At 45.9% G+C, this 26,890-nt stretch overlaps 1 protein-coding gene across 1 annotated transcript in view; it reads left to right on the top strand.

The window, feature by feature from the left end:
- Positions 1-26,890, top strand: part of LOC137382900 (seizure 6-like protein) — a 145,080-nt gene that overhangs the window by 19,059 nt on the left and 99,131 nt on the right. Inside the window, exon 4 of the mRNA XM_068055478.1 lies at positions 20,671-20,863. Coding sequence (XP_067911579.1) covers positions 20,671-20,863 — 193 coding nt within the window. The remainder of the gene's footprint in view (positions 1-20,670; positions 20,864-26,890) is intronic.

Genomic DNA, 26,890 nt, shown 5'->3' with positions numbered 1-26,890 from the left:
TTATCCTACCTTGAGCCAACCACTTGGTAGGTGCAGGTACAAGATGATTTTACAATGTATCACAAAGTAGTGCATAGAATTATATAGGCTATACAGCACAGAACCAGGCCATTCGGTCCAACTAGTCCATGCTGGTGTTTATACTCCACTAGAGCCTCCTCCTCTCCTTCCTCATCTAATTCTGTTCACAACACAGAAATATTTTCTCCTCTCCCCTCAGTGGCTCCTCCTCCTCCTCTTTGGTGGGCCATTTGGATTGGGAACTCAATAGGAGGGCTTGAACCTGCAATATTGAACTGTGTGGGCCTAGCCTGCCATCCAAATCCTGTTCGGCTGACAGCAGTGGTGGGAGCCATTGGGTAGCTGGCAGATGTGAGTCCTAACTGGTTCTTCTTGCTAATCGAGAGGCTGTTAAGCTTCAGAACTGGACAGTTGCACTTTTCAGTGGTGTGTCGCTGCTGCTCTTTCTTGGAACTCTGAAACATCTGAAAAACAGGCAACAAGGACATCTAAATAAATTTTTAAAATCCTCGCTCTGCATTTGGACAGGAAAGTACCTGCATTCTGCACAGTTCCGACCTTTTGGTTTTGGGATGGTTTGTTGCTTAAAGAGATGGATGCTGTATGAATATATGATACTACTCTGCGCATCGTGTCACAGTGATGAATGGCAAGCAATCAACTACCATCTGTGGTTGGCGTCATAGCAACAGAGGCAGATGTGTGTATTTTATTTTTGTTAAAGGAGAAAAGATCAGCCAAGGATCTCATAGGGATGAGGAGACTACACAGTCAGAGATGTCATAAATTTTGATATTTATGCTATTTCTTTTACTAAGTACAAATATATTTTTTTTTATACCACCTGCAACTAGTCTCTATTAATTAAGAAAAGAGGTTTGTTCTGAATGGTTTGAATTACTGCAGTTTCAGCCCATGTCCATTACTCAAATGGCACAACTATTTATTAACATAATCAGTTAATTCTCTTTGAAGGCAATAATTTCTCTACAGCAATGTGAACCCGTGAAATAGCTAACAAATTTGTGGTTCTGGAGCTTTGTACTTCTATGAACTTGGTTAGTTTTCTTATTTATTGATGGGGAGTGTACATCACCAGCAAGGCCAATCTTTATTGCCCTTGAGAAGATGGTGGTGAGCCACTTTCTTGAACCGCTACAGTCCACTTGGTGAAAGTTGCATAGTGGTTTTTGATACAACTGAGTGGACTGCAAGGTCATTTCAGAGTAAAGGCCTGCTACCTGACCCGAACCCGACGGGACCTGATGACATGTGTCGGGTTCGGGTCGAGTCGGGTCACTCCTCCAGGTCCGGCTTTCGGGCGTGGGTCGGGTCAGGCCGGGCCAGGTGCAGGTCGGGCCAGGTCAGGTCCAGGTCGGGCCGGGTCTGGGTCAGACACACAAAGGAAGTCTTGCATTTTACTCTGCTGGAGTGGAGAGAGTAAAAGTTGAAAAACCTACCTGAGCTGGAATCCGGGATGTCAAGGAGGGAAACTCTAAGTCTGTGCAGTGAGCGCGTGAACGTCTCAATGACGTCATCACTCTCATGCTGCAGCTTCCTTAATCCAGAAGTGGTACAGTGAGTGAGTGCACTATGGAATCAAGGTAGGTAACCATTTCGGTGGTCGGGCCAGGCTCGGATCAGGTCGGGTTCAGGTCAGGTCGGGCGCAGGAAAAAGTGGAAGGACTTTGGCACTCTGGCTCAGGTTGGGCTGAGGTCCGATGTGGTTCTGTCAGGTTTTTATTTCCTGACCTGAGCAGGCCTTTATTTCAGATGGCAGTTAAGATGCAACCACAACCCAGCTGTTTCACTACTAGCTTTGTATTCCAGATTTATTTATTTAATTAACTGAATGTAAATTCCCCAGCTGCCATGGTCAGATTTGAACTCTTGGGCGAAACTCTAAGGGACCTGTGGTGACAGGAAAGGGAGGGGTTGGGGCAGACAAAATGACCTGGGGAGGCATTGGGCGGAGTACCCAATGTTGTCCTGCCCCAATGCCATTTTGTCCACAGCAGTAACCATGGTGAACAGGAGGACCACTGGGCAGTCAATTGAGCCACTTAGTGGCCACTTAAGGGCTGCCTCCTGCCTCCGCTGGCATTTAGCCAAGGTTGGAGGTGCCCGCCAACACATGGAGGCACTGCCAGGTAAAACCTGGCGGCTTTCTAGCAAGCTCAGGGGGTGCCGGGGGTCCTCCTGATCGGGCACCCTGTGGCCCACAGAAGGCCCCACTAGCGACAATGGCCCCCTCGCTGAAAGACACCCACCCTGTCCTCAGTAATGACCCCCCTGCCTCACTAGGGCCTGGCTCCTTGGCCTCGGTGAGCACAACCCCACTCACCTGTCTTTTGGGGCCTTCTCCATCTTCGCTACTCCGAGCCTCCTGCAGTAGCAGCAGTGGCCATCTCTATAGGTCAGTTAGCTTAACATCTGTCATTGGGAAAATGCTAGAATCCATTATTAAGGAAGTTGTAGCAGGACGTTTAGAAAATCACAATACAGTCAACATGGATTTATGAAAGGGAAATCGTATTTAACAAATTTATCGGAGTTCTTTGAAGATGTAACAAGCAGGGTGGATATAGGGGAACCAGTAGATGTAGTGTATTTGGATTGCCAAAATGCATTCAATTAAAGGTTACAACACAAGATAACAGCTCATGATTTTGGGGGTAATATATTAGCATGGATAGAGGATTGGCTAACTAACGGGAAACAAAGAATTGGAGTAAATGGGGCATTTTCAGGTTGGCAAACTAACTAGTGGAGTGCCACAGGGATCAATGCTAGGGCCTCAACAATTTTTAAAATCTATATTAATGACTTGGATAAAGGGACGGAGTGTATTGTAGCCAAATTTGCTGGCAATACAAAGATAGGTACGGAAGCAAGTTGTGAATGTCTGCAATGAGATCTAGATAACAGTTGGGACTGTTTTTCTTGGAGAAGGGAAGGCTGAGGGTTGATTTGATGGAGGTATTCAAAATCATGAAAGGTCTGGACAGAGTAGATTGGGAGAAACTGTTCCCACTCTTGAAAGGATCGAGAACGAGAGGGCACAGATTGAAAGTAATGGAAAAAAGAAGCAAAAGCGACATGAGGAAAAACTTTTTCACGCAGAGAGTGGTTAAGATCTGGAATGTACTGTCTGAGAGTGTGATGGAGGCAGGTTCAATTGAAGAATTCAGAAGGGAATTAGACAGTTATATGAAAAGGAAGAATGCGCAGGGTTACGGGGAGAAGGCGGAGGAATGGAACTGAGTGAATTGCTCTTTCGGAGAGCCGGTGCAGACACGATGGGCTGAATGGCCTCCTTCTGCTCTGTAACAATTCTGTGATTCTGTGAAGTGAATGGGCAAAAATTTGGCAGATGGAACATAATGTGGGAAAATGTGAGGTTGTCCACTTTGGCAGGAAGAATAAAAAAGTAGAATATTATTTATATGGAGAGAGACTGCAGAATACTGTGGTACAGAGGGATCTGGGTGTCCTGGTACATGAAACACAAAAAGTTAACATATGCAGGTACAGCAAGTAATTAGGAAGGCAAATGGAATGTTGGCATTTATTACAAAGGGAATGGAGCATAAAATTAGAGAAGTCTTGCTACCACTGTACAAGGGGTTGGTGAGACCACACCTAGAGTAATGCGTACAGTTTTGGTCTCCTTACTTAAGGAGGGATATACTTGCATTGGAAGAAGTACAGAAAAGGTTCACTAGGCTGATTCCTGGGGTGAAGGGGTTGCCTTATGAGGAAAGATTGAGCAGGTTGGGCTTAAACTTATTGGAGTTTAGAAGAATGAGAGGTGATCTTATAGAAACATTTAAGATTCTGAGGGGGCTTGAAAGAGTAGATGCTGAGAGGATGTTTCCCCTCGGGGGAAACTAGATCTAGCGGACACAGTTTCATAATAAGGGGTTTCCCTTTTAAGACAGAGATGAGGAGGAATTTCTTCTCTCAGAGGGTTGTTGATCTTGGGAATTCTTTACCCCAGAGAGCAGTGGAGGCTGGGTTATTGAGTATATTCAAGGTTGAGGTAGACAGATTTTTGATCTACAAGGGAGTCAAGAGGGGGCAAGCAGGAAAGTGGAGTTAAGGTTACAATCAGATCAGCGAAGGTCTTATTGAATGGGGGAGCAGGCTCAAGGGGCCGAATGGCCTACTCCTGCTCCTATTGCTTATGTTCTTATGTTCCCAGTGGCATTGCTAGGACTGCTGAGTTGCTGGCCCTCTGATTGGCCAGCAGCTCTTGGGGCGGGATCTTGTCCCTTAAAGGCGACAGCGTCCCCGACGGTGGGCAGTTAATTGCCTGCCCGTCATTGCATTCGGCCGGGGATCCAATAAAATGCTGAGGCAGGGTCACCCCTCGCCTTCTGTCCTGTCACCAGGACCCTGCCACCGAAATAAAACGCAGCCCCATGGCTCTGGATCGTGAATCCAGGCCTCTGGATTACTTGACAGTAACATAGCCACTGTACTACCGTACCCAGTAAACATTGATCATTTGATGTTAGATAGGAAGGTGAACAGGCTGAACGATACCAGTTACAGAGATGGTGGGTGAAATTGGTGAGGGGCAGTGTTGAAAAACAAGCAGTATTGCAGTGGTTGCCCAATATTCTCAATAACTCTACAGAACGGTGTATCAGCCATATAGGAAAACGGTCGGCAAGCGTGACGTTGCTTGTTTTGCATCCCCGCCCCTGTTCAATTTCACCCCTATGATGTTCGAGTGGTGCAAGTGCTGCCTGGGGCACCCCAGGGATTGGGATTGGGACCATTATTGAAAGGAAAATTGTGAGAGGTGCCTAACGGGGCATCGTCCACTTTACACTATCACCAAAAGAATATAATCGCACCGATCTGCTCAAACTGTTACATGCTGTATCAATATTTCAATTAGGCATCTGGTTAGATCCAGACTGAAATTGCAGTCAATGTGTCAGATAGAGTTTGGAAGTTGCCAGCTGCTGCTGAATTATGCCGTACATAAAATTGCCTTCAAGTGTAATCAATCTAATTTATTTTTTCTTTATATCTTTCAATTCATTATTGGGGACCCTAAAAGCCATAGGTGATGGTGTTCTTTTTTGATGAAAAATCCAGAAATGGGCGGTGCAGTGGTTAGCACCGCAGCCTTACCGCTCCAGTGACCTGGGTTCGGTTCTGGGTACTGCCTGTGTGTAGTTTGCAAGTTCTCCCTGTGACCATGTGGGTTTCCTCCCACGTGCCAAAGACTTGTGGGCTGATGGGTAAATTGGCCATTGTAAAAAAAAAATTGCCCCTAGTGTAGGTAGATGGTAGGAGAATTGAGGGAAAGGTGGGGATGTGAGAGGGAAATGGGACTGATGTAGGATTAGTGTAAATGGGTGGTTGATGGTCGGTGTGGATTCAGTGGGCCGAAGGGCCTGTTTCGGTGCTGTATCTCTCTCTATGACGCTATGATCTGTCGTGGATCCCTGACCTATCAGCCATTTAGGCAGTGTCAGAATATCAGTCCTGAGAGCCTCCAGGTATGTCAGATGTCAAGCTCTCAAACGAAGAGGACGGTTGTGTGTTGATTTCTACAGCAGCGCGTGCAATGTTGGCAGCTCCTAGATTTGTAAATGTGCCAACTGTCCTTATGATTCGGAGATTGTGGATCTTGTAGCTTTGATTGAAGCTCGGCAAGCATTTATCAATGAAGCCTGCAGGGAATTATTGGAGATGGTGTGGAAATGTTAATTTTTTTCCTTTGTCAAATAATCACCATCCTCCTTTCTGTCATCGTTCACCAAGAGTTAAATACGGATTTGGAAAACAGGTTCCAGGAAACCAAATGCTTTGTCTTGCAGTAGAAAAAGTCTGTTTTCCTTTGACTGCCCCTTGATAATTACCGCAGCAGATAGGCTACACTGTGCAGAAGTAAATTGAATTAGATTACATAGAAATTGAATTTCCCTGCCCTGGGATGGCAATTAATGAAATGACTTTCTTTGGATCATTGAACATGACTTTGAGCTGTGTGCTGTAGTATTGTGACTCAGAAGAAGCCCATGATGTCTAGCAGGAGCTTTATAGCTACATCGAGCTCAGAAAAATATAATTGGTTTCCTTTGTTTGTGTATGCATGTTTGCTCATTAAAGTAAAGAATGACAGTACAGTGAATGGGACCTTCTTTTTGTGCTCTTATCCACTGACAGCATTAAGTACTCCCAGGCCTGGTGTGGTGCAAGATAACATGGGATTAGCTGGAGAGCACAGGTTTCCCAAGATGGCTGCTGGGCTATAAGCTCCCTAGCTGTGCAATTCTATCCATGGCCATCGGCTCCCATTCTTAGTGCTTTCTCCCCCAGTCTACCCTCTTAAACTGTTTAAAAACCCTGGCTCTTTATTCAGTACATTTTAGCCCTAACTACAAGTTTACAGCTAGTTTAATGTTACCTGGGCCCACTGCCCTCTCCCAGCCATACCTGCTCTTTGCTTTCTTCATTGAGCACTGAATTGTGCTCAAATTGACATCCAGTTTTCTGGACGCCTAGGCTACACTTCTCTACCGGACAAAATTGCAAAGTACAGCTGGTGATACTCTGATCGTCTATCCTGTTGTCTGCATCGTCCAGAGCATCCGCGGCCACGGCGAGTGGTAGGTCCAGTGCAGAGAGGAAGGAGCAGCAGAATCCGAGGGTATTAAGACCTAGTACAGAGGGGAAGCATTGAGAAAAACCCCAAACACGTAAAAAGCCACGACCAGGCCCCAGTTGACTCCATCGCGGAACGGCTCCTCGGCCACAACTTCAAAGCGCCCGCGGGAGATGTGCGGCTCATAGCGCATCGGCAGCGCAATGTCGGCGAATTCCTGCTGGTACTGGCGCCCGAGGCTGTTGCCCACCTCCTGGAGGACGCGGATGAGCTTTCCCGGCTTCGATGGTGGGAACTGATGAAATGTTTTATTACCTGCACCCCTTCCTCCCCACCCTGCTTCCCCTTCCCAGCTCCCCTCTCCCAGCTCACCCCCCCCGCACCCTCCTCCCCCCCCATCGCAACCCCTTCCCAGCTCCCCCCTCGCACCATCTTCCGCTTGCACGCCCTTCCCCGACACCCCCCCCTGTCCCCCTACAGCCCCCTTCCCAGCTCCCCCTCGCACCCCCTTCCTTCCACCCCTCCCCCTCGCACCCCCTTCCTTCCACCCCTCCCCCTCGCACCCCCTTCCTTCCACCCCTCCCCCTCGCACCCCCTCCTCCCACCGGCATCCACCTATCCCTGAGCAACCCCACTGCCTTGTGGGCGTCTCGAGAGAGTCCAAGGCTAAGGGAGTAAACCCTAACAGAAAATCCGGAGCGGAACCCAGTAGGCGGTCATGTGTCATCTTTGGCATGTTTCCGGCAGTTGCAGCAGTTCCTGCAGCCATACCGGTGCCAAATGTCGTGCTCTGCACTCCTTTGGACCCCACCAGAAAGGCCGAGAGGGGGGTTTTGACGCTTGGGCAACTCACAACCTCCATACATCCGCCCAGGCATGCGCCATGGAGAGGTCACTCCATAGTCGCCTCACAGCGACCGAAGCAACACGGAAGGCAGCAGTTACGGGTTATAAGTCCAGCTCAATTGGCGTAGAGATTGGGCGCCACGGGTTGCCTTTGTGATGGGAGAGGTCATCGCACCTCACTGGACAGCTACCGCCCACCTCAAACCGGGCAGCCCCCGATCAATAAGGTTCTGTCCCGCCACAGTCCACCTGCTTCAATGGGTGCATGGAGCTCAGGGTCCGAAAAGTGGACTGCAACACCGCACCAAACAGCACTAAAAAAGGAAAGAAGGTACCAGCACTTCGCTTTGCAAGCTGGAACGTCAGAACTATGTGTCCTGGCCTGTCGGAAGACCTTACACAAATCAACGATTCTCGGAAGACTGCCATCATTAACAACGAGCTCAGTAGACTCAATGTGGACATTCAAGCAATTCAGGAGACACGCCTCCCTGCCAGTGGATCGTTAAGAGAGCAAGACTACACCTTCTTCTGGCAGGGTAGGGATCCTGAAGAACCAAGACAGCATGGAGTGGGCTTCGCCATCAGAAACTCTTTGCTCAGCATGATAGAGCCACCTTCAAATGGCTCAGAACGCATACTGTCCATCCGACTGCTCACCGCCTCTGGTCCAGTACACCTACTCAGCATCTATGTTCCATCACTCTGCTCCCCACCTGAAGATAAAGTCCAGTTCTACGAGGAACTCCATAATATCATTAGTAGCATCCCCAATACCGAACATCTGTTCCTGCTGGGGGACTTTAACGCCAGGTTTGGGGCCGACCATGACTCATGGCCCTCTTGCCTTGGGCGCTATGGCATTGGAAGGATGAATGAGAATGGACAGAGACTGCTTGAGTTGTGTACCTATCATAACCTCTGCATCACCAACTTGTTCTTTCACACTAAACCCTGTCACCAGGTTTCTTGGAGGCACCCAAGATCACGTCGTTGGCACCAGCTGGACCTCATGGTCACAAGGCGAGCCTCCTTAAACAGTGTTCAAATCACACGCAGCTTCCACAGTGCGGACTGCGACACCGACCACTCCCTGGTGTGCAGCAAGGTTAGACTCAAACCAAAGAAACTGCATCATTCCAAGCAGAAGGGCCACCCGCGCATCAACACAAGCAGAATCTCTTATCCACAGCTGTTACAAAAATTTCTAAATTCACTTGAAAAAGCCCTTCAAAACACTCCCAAAGGGGATGCAGAGACCAGGTGGGCCCACATAAGAGACGCCATCTATGAGTCAGCTATGACCACCTACGGCAAACACATGAAGCGAAATGCAGACTGGTTTCAATCTCATTTTGAAAAGCTGGAACCTGTCATAGCCGCTAAGCGCATTGCACTGTTGAACTACAAGAAAGCCCCCAGCGAGTTAACATCCTTAGCACTTAAAACAGCCAGAAGCGCTGCACAAAGAACAGCTAGGCGCTGCGCAAAGAACAGCTAGGCGCTGCGCAAATGACTACTGGCAACACCTATGCAGTCATACTCAGCTGGCCTCAGACACCGGAAACATCAGAGGAATGTATGATGGCATTAAGAGAGCCCTTGGGCCAACCATCAAGAAGATCGCCCCCCTCAAATCTAAATCAGGGGAAATAATCACTGGCCAATGCAAGCAAATGGACTACTGGGTTGAGCACTACCTAGAACTGTACTCCTGTTGTCACTGAGACCACCCTCAATGCAGCCCAGCCTCTACCAGTCATGGATAAGCTGGACGTACAGCCAACAAAATTGGAACTCAGTGATGCCATTGATTCTCTAGCCAGCGGAAAAGCCCCTGGGAAGGACAGCATTACCCCTGAAATAATCAAGAGTGCCACGCCTGCTATACTCTCAGCACTCCATGAACTGCCTTGCCTGTGCTGGGACGAGGGAGCAGTACCACAGGACATGCGCGATGCCAATATAATCACCCTCCATAAAAACAAAGGTGACCACGGTGACTGCAACAACTACCGTGGAATCTCCCTGCTCAGCATAGTGGGGAAAGTCTTCACTCGAGTCGCTTTAAACAGGCTCCAGATCTGGCCGAGCGTGTCTACCCTGAGGCACAGTGTGGCTTTCAAGCAGAGAGATCGACCATTGACATGCTGTTCTCCCTTCATCAGCTGCAGGAGAAATGCCGCGAACAACAGATGCCCTTCTATGTTGCTTTCATCGATCTCACCAAAGGCTTTGACCTCGTCAGCAGACGTAGTCTCTTCAGACTACTAGCAAAGATCAGATGTCCACTAAAGCTACTAAGTATCATCACCTCATTCCATGACAATATGAAAGGCACAATTCAGCATAGCGGCGCCTCATAAGACCCCTTCCCTATCCTGAGTGGCGTGAAACAGGGCTGTGTTCTCGCACCTACACTGCTGGGATTTTCTTCTCCCTGCTGCTCTCACATGCGTTCAAGTCTTCAGAAGAAGGAATTTTCCTCCACACAAGATCAGGTGGCAGGTTGTTCAACCTTGCCCGTCTAAGAGCGAAGACCAAAGTACGGAAAGTCCTCATCAGGGAACTCCTCTTTGCTGACGATGCTGCATTAACATCCCACACAGAAGAGTGTCTACAGAGACTCATCGACTGGATTGCGGCTGCCTGCAACAAATTTGGCCGAACCATCAGCCTCAAGGAAACAAACATCATGGGACAGGACGTCAGAAATGCTCCATCCATCAATATCAGCAACCACGCTCTGGAAGTTGTTCAAGAGTTCACCAACCTAGGCTCAACTATCACCAGTAACCTGTTTCTCGATGCAGAAATCAACAAGCGCATGGGAAAGGCGTCTGCTGCTATGTCCAGACTGGCCAAGAGAGTGTGGAAAAATGGTGCACTGAGACGGAACACAAAAGTCCTAGTGTTTCAAGCCTGTGTCCTCAGTACCTTGCTCTACAGCAGCGAGGCCTGGACAACATATGTTAGCCAAGAGCAACGTCTTAACGCATTCCATCATCGCTGTCTCTGGAGAATCCTTGGCATCAGGTGGCAGGACCGTATCTCCAACGCAGAAGTCCTTGAGGTGGCCAACATCCCCAGCATATACACCCTACTGAGCCATGCGGCGCTTGAGTTGGCTTGGCCATGTGAGCCGCATGGAAGATGATAGGATCCCCAAGGACACATTGTACAGCGAGCTCATCACTGGTATCACAGCCACCGGCCGTCCATGTCTCCGCTTTAAAGACGTCTGCAAACATGACATGAAGTCCTGCGACATTGATCACAAGTCGTGGGAGTCAGTTGCCAGCGATCACCAGAGCTGGCGGACAGCCATAAAGGCGGGGCTAAAGAGAGGCGAGTCGAAGAGTCTTAGCAGTTGGCAGGAAAAAAGACAGAAGTGTAAGGAGAGAGCCAACTGTGTAACAGCCCCGACAACCAATCTTATCTGCAGCGCCTGTGGAAGAGTCTGTCACTCTAGAATTGGCCTTTATAGCCACTCCAGGCACTGCTTCACAAACCACTGACCACCTCTAGGTGCTTACCCATTGTCTCTCCTGACAAGGAGGCCAAAGAATATGTGCTGAAATAGATCAGTTACTGAGCTTGTGCGTAAGAACTCGTACTGCAAATTAAACCTTTTCCGTAACAGTTATAATTTCAGAAGATGCAAGATTATTTAGTGTGTAATGATTTCTTTTAAAGCTCCTCATATTGACATTAGTGCTGTAGTTATGTAGCCATCATGGATGAGACACTGCATTAGTTTGATAATTAGCAGAGCAGATAATCTCAAAGCATATGGCAGTACTTAAGCACGAAGACTAAAATGAACTAGACAAGAATTGTCCAAATGTAGTGCAAGCCACTTGCATGCAATAGATTAGTGCCAGGGTTGAAAAATCCTAACTGCCAAAAGCTACTTTTATATTGGTTTCTGCTCCTGGAATGACCAGAATAAAAGGGAAAGGTCTGTGATGGAGTGGAAGGCAGGAGTGATTAAATGACAAAAAGGATGATAGTGCAAGTCAAAAGCAAGTGGTAATTGTACAAGTAAAGAAACAGAAGATGTGTCTAGAGAAGCTGTAAAAGGCATCAGCAGAAGCATTGCCAGCACCTACCGTCCGAAAGAATAGGAGCAGTTATTACAATCTGAACTTATTGAAATCACCGCTGAGTCCGGAAGGTTGTAAAGTGCCAAATCAAAAGATGAGGTTGAGCTTCATTGTAGGAGGCCGAGGACAGAGAGGTCAGAGTAGGAGTGGCACAGAAAATTAAAATGGCAAGCAACCAAAAGCTCAGGGTCGCGCTTGCAGACCGAACAGAAGTCTTACATATGAACATACAAATTAGGAGCAGGAGTAGGCCACTCGGCCCCTCGAGCCTACTCCGTCATTCAATAAGATCATGGCTGATCTGATTGTAACTTCAATTCCACATTCTTGCCTACCCCAGATTACCCAATCTGCGTTTGGTCTCACCAGTGCACAGGAGACTGCCTCGTGAGCAACGAATGCAGTATATTAAATTGAAAGAGGTACAAGTACAAGCTGCTTAACCTGGAAGGAGTGTGTGGGGCTCCAGGTGGTGGGAAGGGAGGAAGTGAAAGAGCGGGCGTTGCATCTCCTGTGCCTGCAAGGTAAGATGCCATGGGAAGGGGACTGGATGCCTTGGTGATGATACTTATATCTACAGCAGAGCACAATTTCCATGTAATATTCCAAGGTAGATAACAGAAAATGAATGTATCTCACTCCTCCAGCTCACTATCAGTGATGGGATACATTCCAATAGAGCATAAATGATTAGACATATTAAGGTAAATGTTCCAAATGTCCATCCCTGGTACAGAGTCTCATTTTTGCCACCCTTCTTGGTGTCCATATCAGGAAATTTGAAGCCCATAATTTTCCATACCATTGGATGTAAAATTTATGGCCTGTACATGTGCAGTCCCAATATATACACTGCCTGGGCAAGGATCCCCAGCATGGATGTGTACTCAGAAATTGGACCTTATGGATCCTTCCATAGTAGAATGTCAGAGAAAATGTGAACAGCAAGTCCACAGTGACTGATCTTCCACGTTCTACCCTCCCCTGGGATCTCCATCCAGACTTGCTTGGTCAGGCAGGAGGACCTCTTCTTGCCGTCACTGGGGAAGAGGAACTCCCACCTTTCACTTGCAGCCTGGAGGAGAATCTCAAGGGAGGCATCACTAAACCGGAAGGTCACCCAATGTCGTCCTTCAGCCATGGTCGCTAGAAACGTAGAAAGAAAACCACCTAGCCACACTTGGGGTTTCATGGGTGTTTGCCATTTGCCATTTATTTTGTCTTATAAAGTTTTTTTTGTTTTTGAAATTAACTTTCATTGTGGAAAATGCTTATTCTATCATGCCTTAGTTGCGAGCTGACTTCCCCCTTCCCCTTTAGTGGCTGCCAATGTAGGCACAGCCCTCATTTGACTAGTGTCCCCTATGGGCCATAGCGCATGGTTACACTGGGACCTAGGCAAGGAAGACCAGTAGAAAGGAGGCGACAGACTACATGATTTTACTCTTGAGAGGTCATCATGGTGGCTGGAAGCAGGTAAGTATGAGACTGTCTCTTACCTCCTTGGTCCATCGCTCAATGTGCCTGGCCTCTGGTGCAAGGAGATCAACATCCTGTGCTGCTTGTTCATCACCCTCCTCAGGATCTTCCTCATCGGTGGAGGAGTATCATTCAATCATGTGGAATATGTTTGGGTGGCGCTAAGAAACAGCAAGGGGCAGCAAATATTGGTAGGAGTTGTTTATTGGCTACCAACAGTCGTGGTAGTGTCGGGCATGGTATTAATCAGGAGATTACAGAAGCATGTGGCATGGGTAATACAGTAATCATTGGTGACTTCCTTCTGCATATAGACTGGGTAAACCTAATGAGCACTAATGATGTGGAGGATGAGTTTCTGGAATGTGTTAGGGATGGTTTTCTCGAGCAGTATGTTGAGGAACCGACTAGAGAACAGGCTATTTTAGATCTAATATTATGTAATGAGAAAGGGCTAATTAATAATGTTGTTTATTTATTTATTTCATTTAGAGATACAGCACTGAAACAGGCCCTTCAGCCCACCGAGTCTGTGCCGACCATCAACCACCCATTTATATTAATCCTACATTAATCCCATATTCCTACCACATCCCCCCTATCTATACTTGGGGCAATTTATAATGGCCAATTTACCTATCAACCTGCAAGTCTTTGGCTGTGGGAGGAAACTGGAGCACCCGGCGAAAACCCACGCAGTCACAGGGAGAACTTACAAACTCCGCACAGACAGTTCCCAGAATTCAACCCGGGTCGCTGGAGCTGTGAGACTGTGGTGCTAACAACTGTGCCACTGTGCTGTGTTGTAAAAGAACCTTTAGGGATGAGTGACCATAATATGATAGAATTTTACATTATGTTTGAAAGTGAGGTAATTCAATCTGAAGCCAAGGTGTTAAATTTGAACAAAGGAAATTATGAAGGTATGAGGGACAAATTGGCTAAGGTGGATTGGGAAAATACATTAAAAGGTATGACAGTACATAGGCAATGGATAGTCTTTAAAGAAATATTCCATAGTTTACAGCAACTATACATTCCTTCGAGGCACAAAAACCCCAAAAGTATAGGCAGTCAATCATGGATAACAAAGGAAGTTAAGGATTGTATAAGGTTAAAAGAAAAGGCCTATAAAGTTGCCAGAAATGGTAGTAAACCTGAGGATTGGGAGGATTTTAGAATACAGCAAAGGAGAACGAAGAAACTAATAAAGAAGGAGAATAGAATATACATGCAAGCTAGAAAAAAATATAAAACGGACTGTAAAAGCTTCTATAGATATGTAAAAATGAAACATTTGGCTAAGACAAATGTGGGTCCTTTACAGGCAGAGTCAGGAGAATTTATAATGGGGAATAGAGAAATGGCAGAGAAGCTAAATGATTACTTTGTGTCTGTCTTCACTGAGGAAGATACAAGAACTGTCCCAGATTAAAGATCCAAGGGATTAGGGAGAATGAGGAATTGAAGGAAATTAGTATTAGTGAGAAGTTTTGTGTTGGGGAAATTAATGGGGCTGAAAGTTGATAAGTCCCCACGACCTGATATTCTACATCCCAGAGTGTTGAACAAGGTAGCTATGGAGATAGTGGATGCATTGGTGATCATCTTCCAAAATTCTGTAGATTCTGGAGCAGTTCCTGCAGATTGGAAGGTCGCAAATGTCACCCCACTATTTAAGAAGGGAGGGAGAGAGAAAACAGGGAATTACAGACCTGTCAGCCTTACATCAGTCGTTGGGGAAATGCTAGAATCTATTCTAAAGGATGTGACAAATGGACAGGGATAATAATGGTCTGATTGGGCAGAGTCAACATGGATTTATGAATGGGAAATCATGTTTGACGATCCTGTTGGAGTTTTTTGAGGATGTTACTAACAGAATTGATAAAGGTGAGTCAGTGGACGTGGTATACTTGGATTTTCAGAAGGCTTTTGATAAAGTCCCCAACAGGAGGTTGGTTAACAAAATTAAAGCACATGGGCTAGGAGGTAATATATGGATTAAGGATTGGTTAACAGGCAGAAAGCAGAGAGTAGGGCCGGAATTTAATGCCACCCCAGCAAGCCAGATGGTGGTGGGAGGGGTGGCGTAAAATTAAGCGGGAGGCTTCGGGAGGCCTTCCCAACCCACTCCTGCCTCCACCACACTTTACATGGGCCGGGGTTGGGGGGGGCTGGTGTGGCGAGAAACAGACCGCCCACCCCAGGCCAATCAAAGCCCTGAAGTGGCCACTTAATAGCCACTAAGGGCCTTCGCCCACCTCCACGGGGATTTTACCCATGGCAAGTGGACATCCGGGAGACGTGAAAGGCCGCCCAGTGGAAACTGGTGGCCTCTCAGCGCACCGGGGATGGGGGGGGAGTGCCCGGACAAACAGGCACAGGATGCCCAATTGAGGGCCACCCCCGCTTCCCCAACCACCCCTAGGACCCAAGACGCCCCCTTTCCCCCCAAACGACCATCCTTGCCTCACTGAGGCCCGACCAATTACCCCGGTGAGGCAACCCTAACTTACCTGCACTCCTGGCTCCGTGACCTTGGCTGGGCTGCAGTGCCAGCAGTGGCCACCGCTCTCGGTGGCGTTGCTGGCCCGATGAGTGGCTGGCAGCTCAATGAGGCCGGACTTCCTCCCTCAAACTGGTGGAAGTCCCGCCTCAAAACAAAACGCAGGATGGATCCCCGGGCCAGGCAGAAGCGGGTTCGCCACCGACTTTTACATAGGTGGCCAACTCCCGTCTGCCCAACGTAAAACCCAGCCCTAGGAATAAACAAGTCATTCTCATGTTGGCAGGCTCTGACTAGTGGGGTACTGCAGGGATCAGTGCTTGGGCCCCAGCTGTTAACAATATATATCAATGATTTGGATGTGCTGTTCACAGCTGCCTACCTATCACGGCACTGAGGCCTCACCTTTCAGCAGTCGGGGATCCGAAGTCACGTTGAGTGCCACCCGTCATCCATTTAATTCCAAACCTCCCCATTGAATCACGATCAATTACATGCTAATGTATTAAGACTAACTGTTCTACAATTTAAATTGCACTCCCGTCGCTTCTGGACAGCAATGCCACCTGGCTGCTTTCCCGCCACTGACTAAATCCGGAACTAACCTTACAATGTTGGATTTCAGGGCAGACTCGTCTGTCGCTGTTCCCCAGCTGTCCCTCCATACCCACTCCAAAGGTGCTCATTGAATTCAGCCCCAAGTCCCATTCACCTATCAACCCCTGTACTCGCTAATCTACATTGGTTCCCAATCAAGCAGCATATTGATTTTAAAATTCTCAACTGTTTTTTTCAAATCCCTCCATGGCCTCCCCCCTCCCTATCTCTGTAATCTCCTCCAGTCCCACGACCCTCCGAAATCTCTGCACTCCTCTAAATCTGATCTCTTAAGCATTCCTGATTTTAATCGCTCCACCATTGGTGACCGAGCCATCAGTTGCCTGGACCTTAAACTCTGGAATACCCTCCCTACACCTCTCCACCTCTCTACCTTCCTCTCCTTCTTTAAGACACTCCTTGAAACCTACCTCTTTGACCAAGCTGTTGATCATCTGACCGAATATCTTCTTATGTGGCTCGGTGTCACATCTTATTGTGTAATGCTCCTATGAAGTGCTTTGGGTCATTTTATTACATTAAAGCTGCTATATAAATATAGGCTGTTGTTAATTCTGAAATGTTTAAATAGTGGAGTGTATATTAATACATCCAGCTGAACAGCAAATCATTTAAATTTTTCAAAGTATCCACTCAAAGTGATTGCATCAAACTTAATTGACCCCATGTAGGATTGCTTGCTGTTGGGAATAATTAAGCGTATTCCAAACAGTGCAATTATTCACTCGCTAATGTCTCTTTCTTTGGGAGTAAAATCCACTCCTGGCAGAAAAGCAATTTTGGACTTATAAATCATTAAAATCAATATGGAAGTATCGTGCTTTTATAATGCTATAAAATGAAGAACAGGAGACACCTGGCAAAGTTGTTTCAACTGCAAATTGGCAAAGAAAAGGAAACATTGAATTCAATACTATCAGGGCTTTAGCAGGTGCGAAAGACCTCAATGGCATTGTTAATTGCTCATTAAATTCCACTCAATCATCTCTATTGATTGCCGTTGCAGTGATTGAAGCCTTCAAAAGGCTTTAAATAAGCATGTTCAAAGTTCCATGAGCAAACTTAAATGGCCTAACATAGAAACATTTCCCATGCATGTTCAGGTCCACAGAAGAGAAAATTGACCTGTTACATCTGAAAGACTTTGGGTGCCAATAAACTATAAGAAGCAGCTTACTATCAATAGTCTATCTGTAAGTAATTAGTTTAGCTTGTGTGGATTGATCTGGCAACGTATTATTTAAGCCCACAATGTACAACTTGGCAATGCAGATTGCAATTCAGTTTTTTAAGAGTTTAGGTCCCAACAAAACAGTTGGATAAATAGTGGTCCCCCATAGCACATCAACTTGAAACGATAAAGGTTTGTTAGAGTGATTCCAATAAACATTCACACGATATTTATATCAGTTCAGCAGGAGTGAGCTGGCAGGAAACTTCTCCTTTGAGGGTGGTAACAAGCTCAACTGACCAATCCCTGGGAATGAAGGTCAGAAGTCAAGGCTTTGGGTTCCTGTCTGGGTAAGAAAAGAGGTCAGACACAGAGGGCAGAATTTTTACAGGCAAGGGGAGGGGGGGGTTGGATATGTGCACAGAGTTAAATCTCCTACAAGTGACACCAGGTCAGGATCCTGACATAATCCTGCCCCCTTCTGAGTTTCACCAAATTTCCTATGAGGCAATTAAGTTCTGTTTTAACGAAAGAATCTGGATTTAACAGGCAGCAGGCCTATTTCCCAAGCTGTGTGGAACTCGCCAGGGTCACTGAAGCGAGTTCACAGCGGGGAGTGCTTCTTCAGTAAAACTGATAGGCTGGGAAGTCTTGGCTCAGTGAAACTGAAGAGCGCTAGTCATAGCCAGGTGAGAGACTGCTGCTTGGAGCACTCCTTCTCAAAAACTGCTTTCAGGTGATTGCCAATTTCTTTGAAGTCACTTTACCTGTCTTGCACTTCACTCACCTTCAGCTGTACTCCCCTGCTTGGGAGCTTGGGAGCAGCTTATGCAGCTCCACTTTGCATCTCCGACGAAGAGCAAGAGAAGCAACAACATCAACGCTGACAGCAACAGCAGGAGCAATAGCAGCTGCCTTCTCCTAAGCCACATGCTGTTCCACAGGGCAGAGGGGATGGACACAGAGATCCCAATGAAAGGAGATGAGACCCAAAACACAGGTTCTACAAGCAGAAGATCAGCGCTCTTAACATGTGTGAGTGTCAGTGCCTCAGGAGGGTCAGGTTTTCACGCCGGGTCGCTGCTGATGTCTGCAGCCTCCTGGCACAAGGAGGCCCCCCACCCCCACCACCAGGTCAATGCCTCTCCCCGAGTTTGTGTGTTCTCTTCTGCAAGGAGAGAAAGCAGAGTTATAAATGTTAGAATTGGCTTGTGTGAGATAGGAGGGAAGGACAACGTTTGTGGAGGCATGAGTGTGAGAAGGAAATAAGATTAGGGTGAGTGTGAGTGTTGGCTGTTCAGATGGGGATGTGAGGTGCCTGGAGAGGGAGGAATGAGTGCAGCTGCAAGGTGTGTTGTTTTGAGGAGTGGTGTGCAGGAGAATGCTGGGCAAGTCAGAGTGAAGCTGGGCACCTGAAAGTGTTGTGTCACTCACCTTTCCCACCCCATGAGGTCCTGGATCCTCCTCTCTCCAGATTGGAGGGATCACACTTCTGCTGCTGACTTTTTCTATCACTTCAATCACACCTGCTTGTTTTTAGAGGTTTTCCTACCATCCTTGGGAAAGATCCCCTCACTGCAGCCCCTCATCTTCCACAACAGGACCTCCAGGTAAGACGGAGAGACTCATGGGGCAGCTCCCAGGTCTCCTTTTCATTCCTGCAGTTGTTGCAACCTCAGAAGTCCATGAGCTGGTGAGCCATTGTAACCCATGTCCCTTTAATTAGAAATGCTTCCTTTGACAGATCCAGTGCTTCATTCTCCCGCCATCCTAGATTGGTTGGGAAACCTGGAAGTGGGATGCTAATGCTGTGTCTCAACAGCAAAGCCTGATGTAGAATCCAATGGGTTCCTGATCCGCTAATGGTCCTGCCATTTCGACAGGGACCAAATTGAGAAAATTCCACCCAGAGAGTGTGATGAAATTTGGTAAGGAAATCAGACACAGGGAGACAGATTTTGAAGGCGAGCTTGGATGCAGGCACAAATCGAAGATCGCGTTCCCGGAAGGTGTCTCTCAATATTGATGCCTCCAGGACAGGCTTCAATATTCAAAGAGAAGGTGGAGCTGAGGGATTTGGGAACCTGCCCACCTCCAATTACCAGCCTGTTGAGCTTCTTGAGGAGCTTGTTAACGGGCTGGGAAGGGTGAGAATGCAATTTTCAATCAGCAAATTGGCGAACTCAAGCACTCTGGTGTAAGTTAGTGCACAGCTGTCGGGCTCAATCCTGGGAGAAGTTGAAGTCTTTTCTTGTAAGGTTAACAATCTCAGGACCTGGAAGATCTTTGCGGCGGATTGTGAACATTACCTCTCATTTGGCCGCATGGCCACTTTCCTGTGCGGTTAGGCTGCTGACTCTCCAAGGGGCTGCCTGCTCTCTTCTGCAAGGCAGCGGCAGGCCCCATCATGGCTGCCATCTGCCTTTGCCACTCATGCTCTGCAGGCAGCTCCCGCCTCCTGGTAACACTCGACGCCACTAATTGGGCGCCCAGATCACCTCCTTCCCCAATAAAGGCATTTACATTTAAAGATGGCGTCACATGAGAGATGCAGCTGTGGCACAGGGCCAGCACCCAAAAATTATCTGGGCATCGGGTTCCTGACTCCAAATTGAAAATCAAGCCCCCGGAGTGAAGGGTCCCTGCTTAATCTTAGTTGACCAGTTTTAGAGAAATTATTGGTTCGGGAGTGTCATTGTCTGCTAACAGCTGAGTTATGTCCAATTGATGATGAACATTGCAAGATAATTTAAAATTTGTTACTCTTCTCATAAGTATAGGTAAACTATAATGTGCCTCCTCTCACTAGAATATTCATCAGTCAACCTTCTGGTGGACAGGAGAAACATACATGGATGCACATGCAAGATTACAGTGTCCAATTCACACCACACAGTGTTTTGTATTGTTGTGACCTCCAGCTCATGCTATTGTCTGACTAGGTATTAGGCAGTAAAGGTAAATTCCTGATCATAAGGGATAAGGAGTCCACTTACAAGAGAGAGCAATAATGCTGAAGCTAAGAATATCCTTGAGCAGACATAACATTTATTGCAGCCACTAAGCTATTAGCAGAACTAATATGCAACTTTCAAAAAAGATACAGAGTAAGACAAATGAAATGCATGAAATGGCTCTCGATTCAAGTTCAGCTAAAAAAAAAAATAAGGTCTGGTAATCTTGTTATAAGTTTTATCTCTGTGGTTTCCGAGCCGCAGAAGGATACATCTAGAAACAAAATAATTGCTTCTCGCACACAGTTGCTGAGCTTTAGTGTTCTCCTTCATTTCAGGTTAAGACTCTGAACCTCTCTGAAGGGGAGCAGCTCGCTATCCGTGGATTGGAAGAGGACCGCTGGATAGTTTTAGCCAACCAAATGCTTCTAGTTGAAGGCCAGGTGATCCGAAGCCCAACCAATACTATTTCAGTGCAATTCCGCTCATTCCAATATGGAGGTATTGGGACATTTCAACTTCATTATCAAGGTAAGCAATAATCATGCAGTTGTAGAAACTGGGAACAAGGAATATGTTGGCCAAAGCAGTAGCTTATGTGAAAAGCACCATGATGTCCTGTAATGGATGTCCAGGGTCCATTCTCTGGAAAGTCAAGAAATTAAGGCGGCACAGTGGCGCAGTGGTTAGCACCGCAGCCTCACAGCTCCAGGGAGCTGGGTTCGATTCTGGGCACTGCCTGTGTGGAGTTTGCAAGTTCTCCCTGTGACTGTGTGGGTTTTCGCCAGGTGCTCTGGTTTCCTCCCACAGCCAAAGACTTGCAGGTTGAGAGGTAAATTGGCCATTGTAAATTGCACCTAGTGTAGGTAGGTGGTAGGGAATATGGGATTACTGTAGGGTTAGTATAAATGGTCGGCACAGACTCGGTGGGCCGAAGGGCCTGTTTCAGTGCTGTATCTCTAATAAAATAAAACTAATAAGGTTCTCATTTTCAAAGGTGAATTGTTTTGCTACATAAGCTAATCAATCTTTCAACTCAATTATTTTAATTTGAATCTTTGGTCTTTCGGACCTAATATGGGAATGAAGGGGAAATTATCCTGTTGACGAAGTTGGTTACAAATTTTGTTTTTCTGCTATTTCTGGATGTACAAAGAAATATTATTTCAATACAAAAGCCGAATACTGCGGATGCTGGAAATCTGGGGGAAAAAACAGAAAATGCTGGAAATACTCAGCAGGGCTGGCAGCATCTGTGGAAAGATAAACAGTTAACGTTTCAGGTCGATGACCTTTCATCGAAACTGGCAAAAGCTAGGAATGTAATAGGTTTTAAGAAAGCGAAAGGGGGGAGGGGGAAGAACAACAAAAGGGAAGGTGTGTGATAGGGTGGAGGGAAGAGGAAATTAAATGTCAAACGGCTTCATGGTGCAGAGCCAAGTGAATATGCTATGTAAATGGCCAAATAGCAGCCATCCAAACACCAAGAAAAGGGATTAAGAATGAAACAAGATGGGGGGACAAACCAGCAAAAAAAACATGAAATTATAAAAAAATGATCTAAAATTATTGAACTCTATGTTGAGTCCAGAAGGCTGTAAAGTGCACAGTCAAAAGATGAGGTGCTGTTCCTTGAGTTTATGTTGAGCTTCATTGGAACACTGTAGCAGGCCGAGGATTGAAAGGTCAGAATGTGAGCAAGGTGGGTAATTGAAATAACAAATGATAGGAAGCTCGGCATCATGCATGCGGACTGAACGGAGGTGTTCTGCGAAGTGATCACCCAGTCTGTGTTTAGTCTCCCCAATGTAGAGAAGACCACATTGTGAGCTGTGAATACAGTATAATAAATTGAAAGAACTACAAGTAAATCGCTGTTTCACTTGGAAGGAGTGTTTGGAGCCTTGAACGGTGGGAAGGGAGGAGGTAAAAGCGCAAGTGTTGCATCTCCTGCACTTGCATGGAAAGATGTCGTAGGAAAGGGGGAGGTGTTGGGGATGATTGAGGAGTGGACCAGCATGTCGAAGAGGGAACGGTCCCTTCAGAATGCTGAAAGGGGAGGGGAGAGGAAGATGTGTTTGGTGGTGGCATCACCCTGGAGGTGGCAGAAATGGTGGAGGATGATCCGTTTAATATGGAGACTGGCGGGGTGGTAGGTGAGGACAAGGGGAACCCTGTCATGGTTCTGGGAGGGAGGGGAAGAGGTAAGAACAGAAGTGCGTGAAATAGTTCGGGCACGGTCGAGGGCCCTGTTAACCCAGTAGTGAGGAATCTTCAGTTGAGGAAAAAGTAAGACATATTGGAAGCACTAGTATGGAAGGTTGTATTGTCCAAACAGATGTGATGGAGACGGAGAAACTGGGAGAATGAAATTGATTCCTTGCAGGAAGTGGGGTGTGAGGAAGTGTAGTCCAGGTAGCTGTGCTTTATCAAGCCCATAAAGATATTGCGCAACAACTTGCCACAACTTTAGGACATAAGTCAAGGTAGAGTTCCATTTTCCCTTTTGTCTTGGTGACCAGAACTAGACACAGTACTCAAGATATCATCTGACCAAAGCACTGAACATGACTTTCTCTGAATTGTACTCCATTGTTTTAGCGATATGCTTCAATATTCTATCACATCATTCATTACTGCTCCACAGTGATTGGCAAGTTGAGCATCAAGTATACTGAAATTCCTGAATCTCTTTCAACTTTTTCCATAGCTATTCCAAAACCATTCCTGGTGTAGCAATGTCACCCACTCCTTCTTCTCATGTGTAGCACTTTATATTTGTACATATTAATTTTCATCTGCCATTTATCTGCTCACTTACATGTTTTTTCTAACTTATTTTGCAATCCCGTTCTGGGATCATCTACAAATTTCCATTGATCCAAACCATTAATGTAAAATTAGAAACAGATGGGGTTCCGGCTCCACACTCAGTACTTGCCTACACCCTCTAACATGAACCCACTACTTCCTACTCTTCAACCAATTTAAATTTATCCCTAAATTCACACTATTTTTATGCTTAAGAAGTAGTCTTGTGCACAACATTTTGGAAGTCAAGTCACACCATGTTGTTGGGTTCTCCACAGTCTACTTGACATGCCACTTCCTCAAAAAGTAACAGAGGTTGGCCAGTCAGTATCTTCCCCTTCTGGCTCCACATTGGTCATTATTTATCGGTTATAATTATACAGGTGGACCCTCAGTGTATATCTGACAATTAATTCCATTATTGTACACAATACTGATGCAAATCTCATCGGTCTTACATTGCCTCAGTTTGTTTATCTCCCTCTTTGACAATGGATAGCATGTTGTCCAATTTCCAATCTATTGGTACATCCCCTGTGCTCATTTCATTCCCTCATAATGACTGGCAATATGCCTCTCAAATTTCCTCCCTTAGCCTTCTTAATACCCTCTCTTAATATCACCCATCCTTGGAGAGTTTTTTTGAGCTTTTTAGTCTGCCAAGGACCTCCATCTCCTTTGTCAGTATAGTTAATTCCACTAAAGGGGTACCAACTAGTACCACTTATGAACTAAACAATCAATACACTCTTTAGTCCCAACCTTCTAATCCTGTCCTCAGTTTGGATAACACACACATCAGCTTGCATTTATGTAGCACTTTTAATGCAGTAAAATGTCCCAAGGCACCTCACAGGAGTGTTTTCAAACAAAATTTGACACTGAGCTATATTACGTGATATTAGAGCAGATGACCAAAGGCCTGGTCAAAGAGGTAGGTTTTAAGGAACATTTTAAAGAAGGAAATAATGATGGAGAAGTTTAAAGAAGGAACTCTAGAGCTTAGGGCCCAGGCAGCTAAAGGCACAACCACCAAAGATGGAGGGATGAAAATCAGGGATGCGTAAGAATTGGAGGATTGCAGTATCTTGAAGGATTGTAGGGCTGGAGGAGAGTACAGAGACAGGGAGGGGCGAGGCCATGAAGGAAATGAAAACAAAGATGAGAATTTTAAAATTGAGACGTTATTCAACCGGGAGCCAATGTGGGTCAGTGAGCACAGGGGTGATGGGTGAATGGAACTTGGTGCGAGTTAAGACATGGGAAGCAGAATATAGGGTGGTGTCAGGTTTACAGAGGGTAGAATATGGGAGTCCAGCCAGAAGTGCATTGGAATAGTCAAGTCTAGAGGCAGAGGATTTATGAATGAGGGTTTCATCAACAAATAAGCGGGGGCAGAGTCAGGAGAAGTTACGGAGGAGGAAGTAGACGGTCTTAGAGATGGTGCAGATATGTTGTCGGAAGCTCATCTCAGGGTCAAATACGACACCAAGATTGCAAACAGTCTGGTTCTGCCCCAGACAGTTGCCAGGGCAAGGGATCGAATTGGTGGCCAGGGAACAGAGTTTGTGGCGGAGACCAAAGACCAAAGACAACGGTCTTCTCAATATCTAATTGGAGGATATACACACACATTATTGCTTAGTTACAGATTTTCTAAGAAATTCAAAAGGACATTTGAAAACAAAAGCATTGACAGCCCTGGATAAATTCAAATTAGTCATTTTCATATTACCTGCCTTAGGCCAGAGCTATGGATTTGCAGACAAATTGGATTAGAGAGTTATCATTTCTGCTTTCCAATATGAATTGATTCTCACTGACAGTGACTGTGCACTGTGATCAGTTCAATCAGTTACATCCATCTTATTGAGTACAGCATCATCTTTTCCAAAAAAAAATCAGTGTCCTTTTTTAAATTATGAAAGCTCAATTATTCTATAAAATGTTGAATTTTCCTTTGATTGCCCCATCACATTTGCTGTTCTCTACAAGACAAAATGGCTCATTTTCCTTTTGCTGTATTCACTTTGGAAGACATCATGATAGTTAACACAAAATTATTGTCACTGATTTTATACTCAAGTGGAGTATAAACACTGGTCCAAGACCAGTTGGTCTGAATGACCTGTTTCGGTGCTGTATATTCTATGTAATTCTTTGTGTTAAAGATATACCAGCACCTGTGGACCTAAACCCAGTGAGAATCATGCCTTTTGGAAAACAATGGAGGATGAGGTGAAATTGGGAGTGGGGAGGAAAGTATTCTGTGGTCAAGGTAAACAATCCAAAAATTGCCAAATCCTCATTTTCATGGCTCACTTTGCAACCTGCACCTCCCGATTAGGAGAGTCTTGGATCTTGACCTCTCTGTTCCTTATTCGCTATATATCTCTGCATTTATTGTTTAAACCTGTTACCAGATGAAGTGATAGGTTAGTTTTCAATGATGATCAATTAGTTACCAACTTAGGTCTTGTCTCCCAAGAGCATGGGAGGATGATTACATAATGTTCAGTACCATTCGCGACTCCTCAGATATTGAAACCCCTAGAAGCACCACCTGCAAGGACAAGGGAAGCAGACGCATCGGAACACCACCACCTGCAATTTGCCCTCCAAGTCACATACTATCCTGACTTGGAACTATATTGCCGTTACTTCACTGTCGCTGGGTCAAAAACCTGGAAGTCCCTTCCTAACAGCACTGTAGGTGTACCTACCCCACATGGACTGGGGCGATTCAAGAAGGCGGCTCACCACCACCTTCTCAAGGGCAACTAGGGATGAGCAACAAATGCTGGCCTTGTCAGCGCTGCCCACATCCGACGAAAGAATAAAAAAAATTATTGGCTGGTCATTACATAACATTCCGGAATTAAAAGTGGAATATTATTCCAACCTTTTGGGTCTTATTTTAGTTTTACGGCAAGCACTAACTTTTACAATGGTAATCTACTGATCCACATTAAAGCTGTAAATTCAAATTACTCATTTTTACGGGAATCTTAACAATGAATCTTCAAAACTTCTGGCTGACTGAATGTACAAGACTGCTTGGGGCATTGTACATGGCTGAGCACACATCCAATCCCATTATAAATTACACTATCTCGTTTCAGTCTGTCACTGCTTAATATAGAGAATTTTTGATGCAAGCTTAATCCCAATGCAGAGTCAATGAGCCCAATTTTAACTCTTGTGCAAGTGGATGGGTATTGAATGAGTTAAAATCTCTCACATTAATATTTTTTCAGAAACTAGTTACAGAATTATTTTAATTTAACTATAGGATTGATATTTTGTCCCCATGCAGCGATACAGGATTTTATCAAAAGACTATTTGGATTGTTGATTATGGCAGCCAAAATGATATAGTGGCACCAGTAGTGGAAATAACTGGGTAGAAACTGGACTTTATTACACCCATTTAATGGTGGCCAATTTATGAGACCAACGTGCTGAGCCCAAAGAACATCTGAAAGATGTCCAACCAAATATTGGGTCAGTTTATTTTTCAGGCATCTGAGTTGGCCACCTAAAACAGGCCCCTTTTCATATGCTAATTAAGGGCCTATTGCATGTTTTAGAACCCCTCTGGGGAAACTGTCTAGCTCAGGTTTTTCAGGCATGGATGCAGCCTAGCAGATGGCCTCCACCAAAGAAGGTGTTTTTTTCTCTAGCTTTGATGTGAAGCCAGGTTTGCTCCTCCCAGCTTCACAGCACTCCCAGGGGTCGCTGCCAGCC

The sequence above is a fragment of the Heterodontus francisci genome, chromosome 23 (genome assembly GCF_036365525.1).
Source record: "Heterodontus francisci isolate sHetFra1 chromosome 23, sHetFra1.hap1, whole genome shotgun sequence".
Lineage (NCBI taxonomy): Eukaryota > Metazoa > Chordata > Chondrichthyes > Heterodontiformes > Heterodontidae > Heterodontus > Heterodontus francisci.
This window is presented reverse-complemented; position numbering and strand designations above follow the sequence as displayed.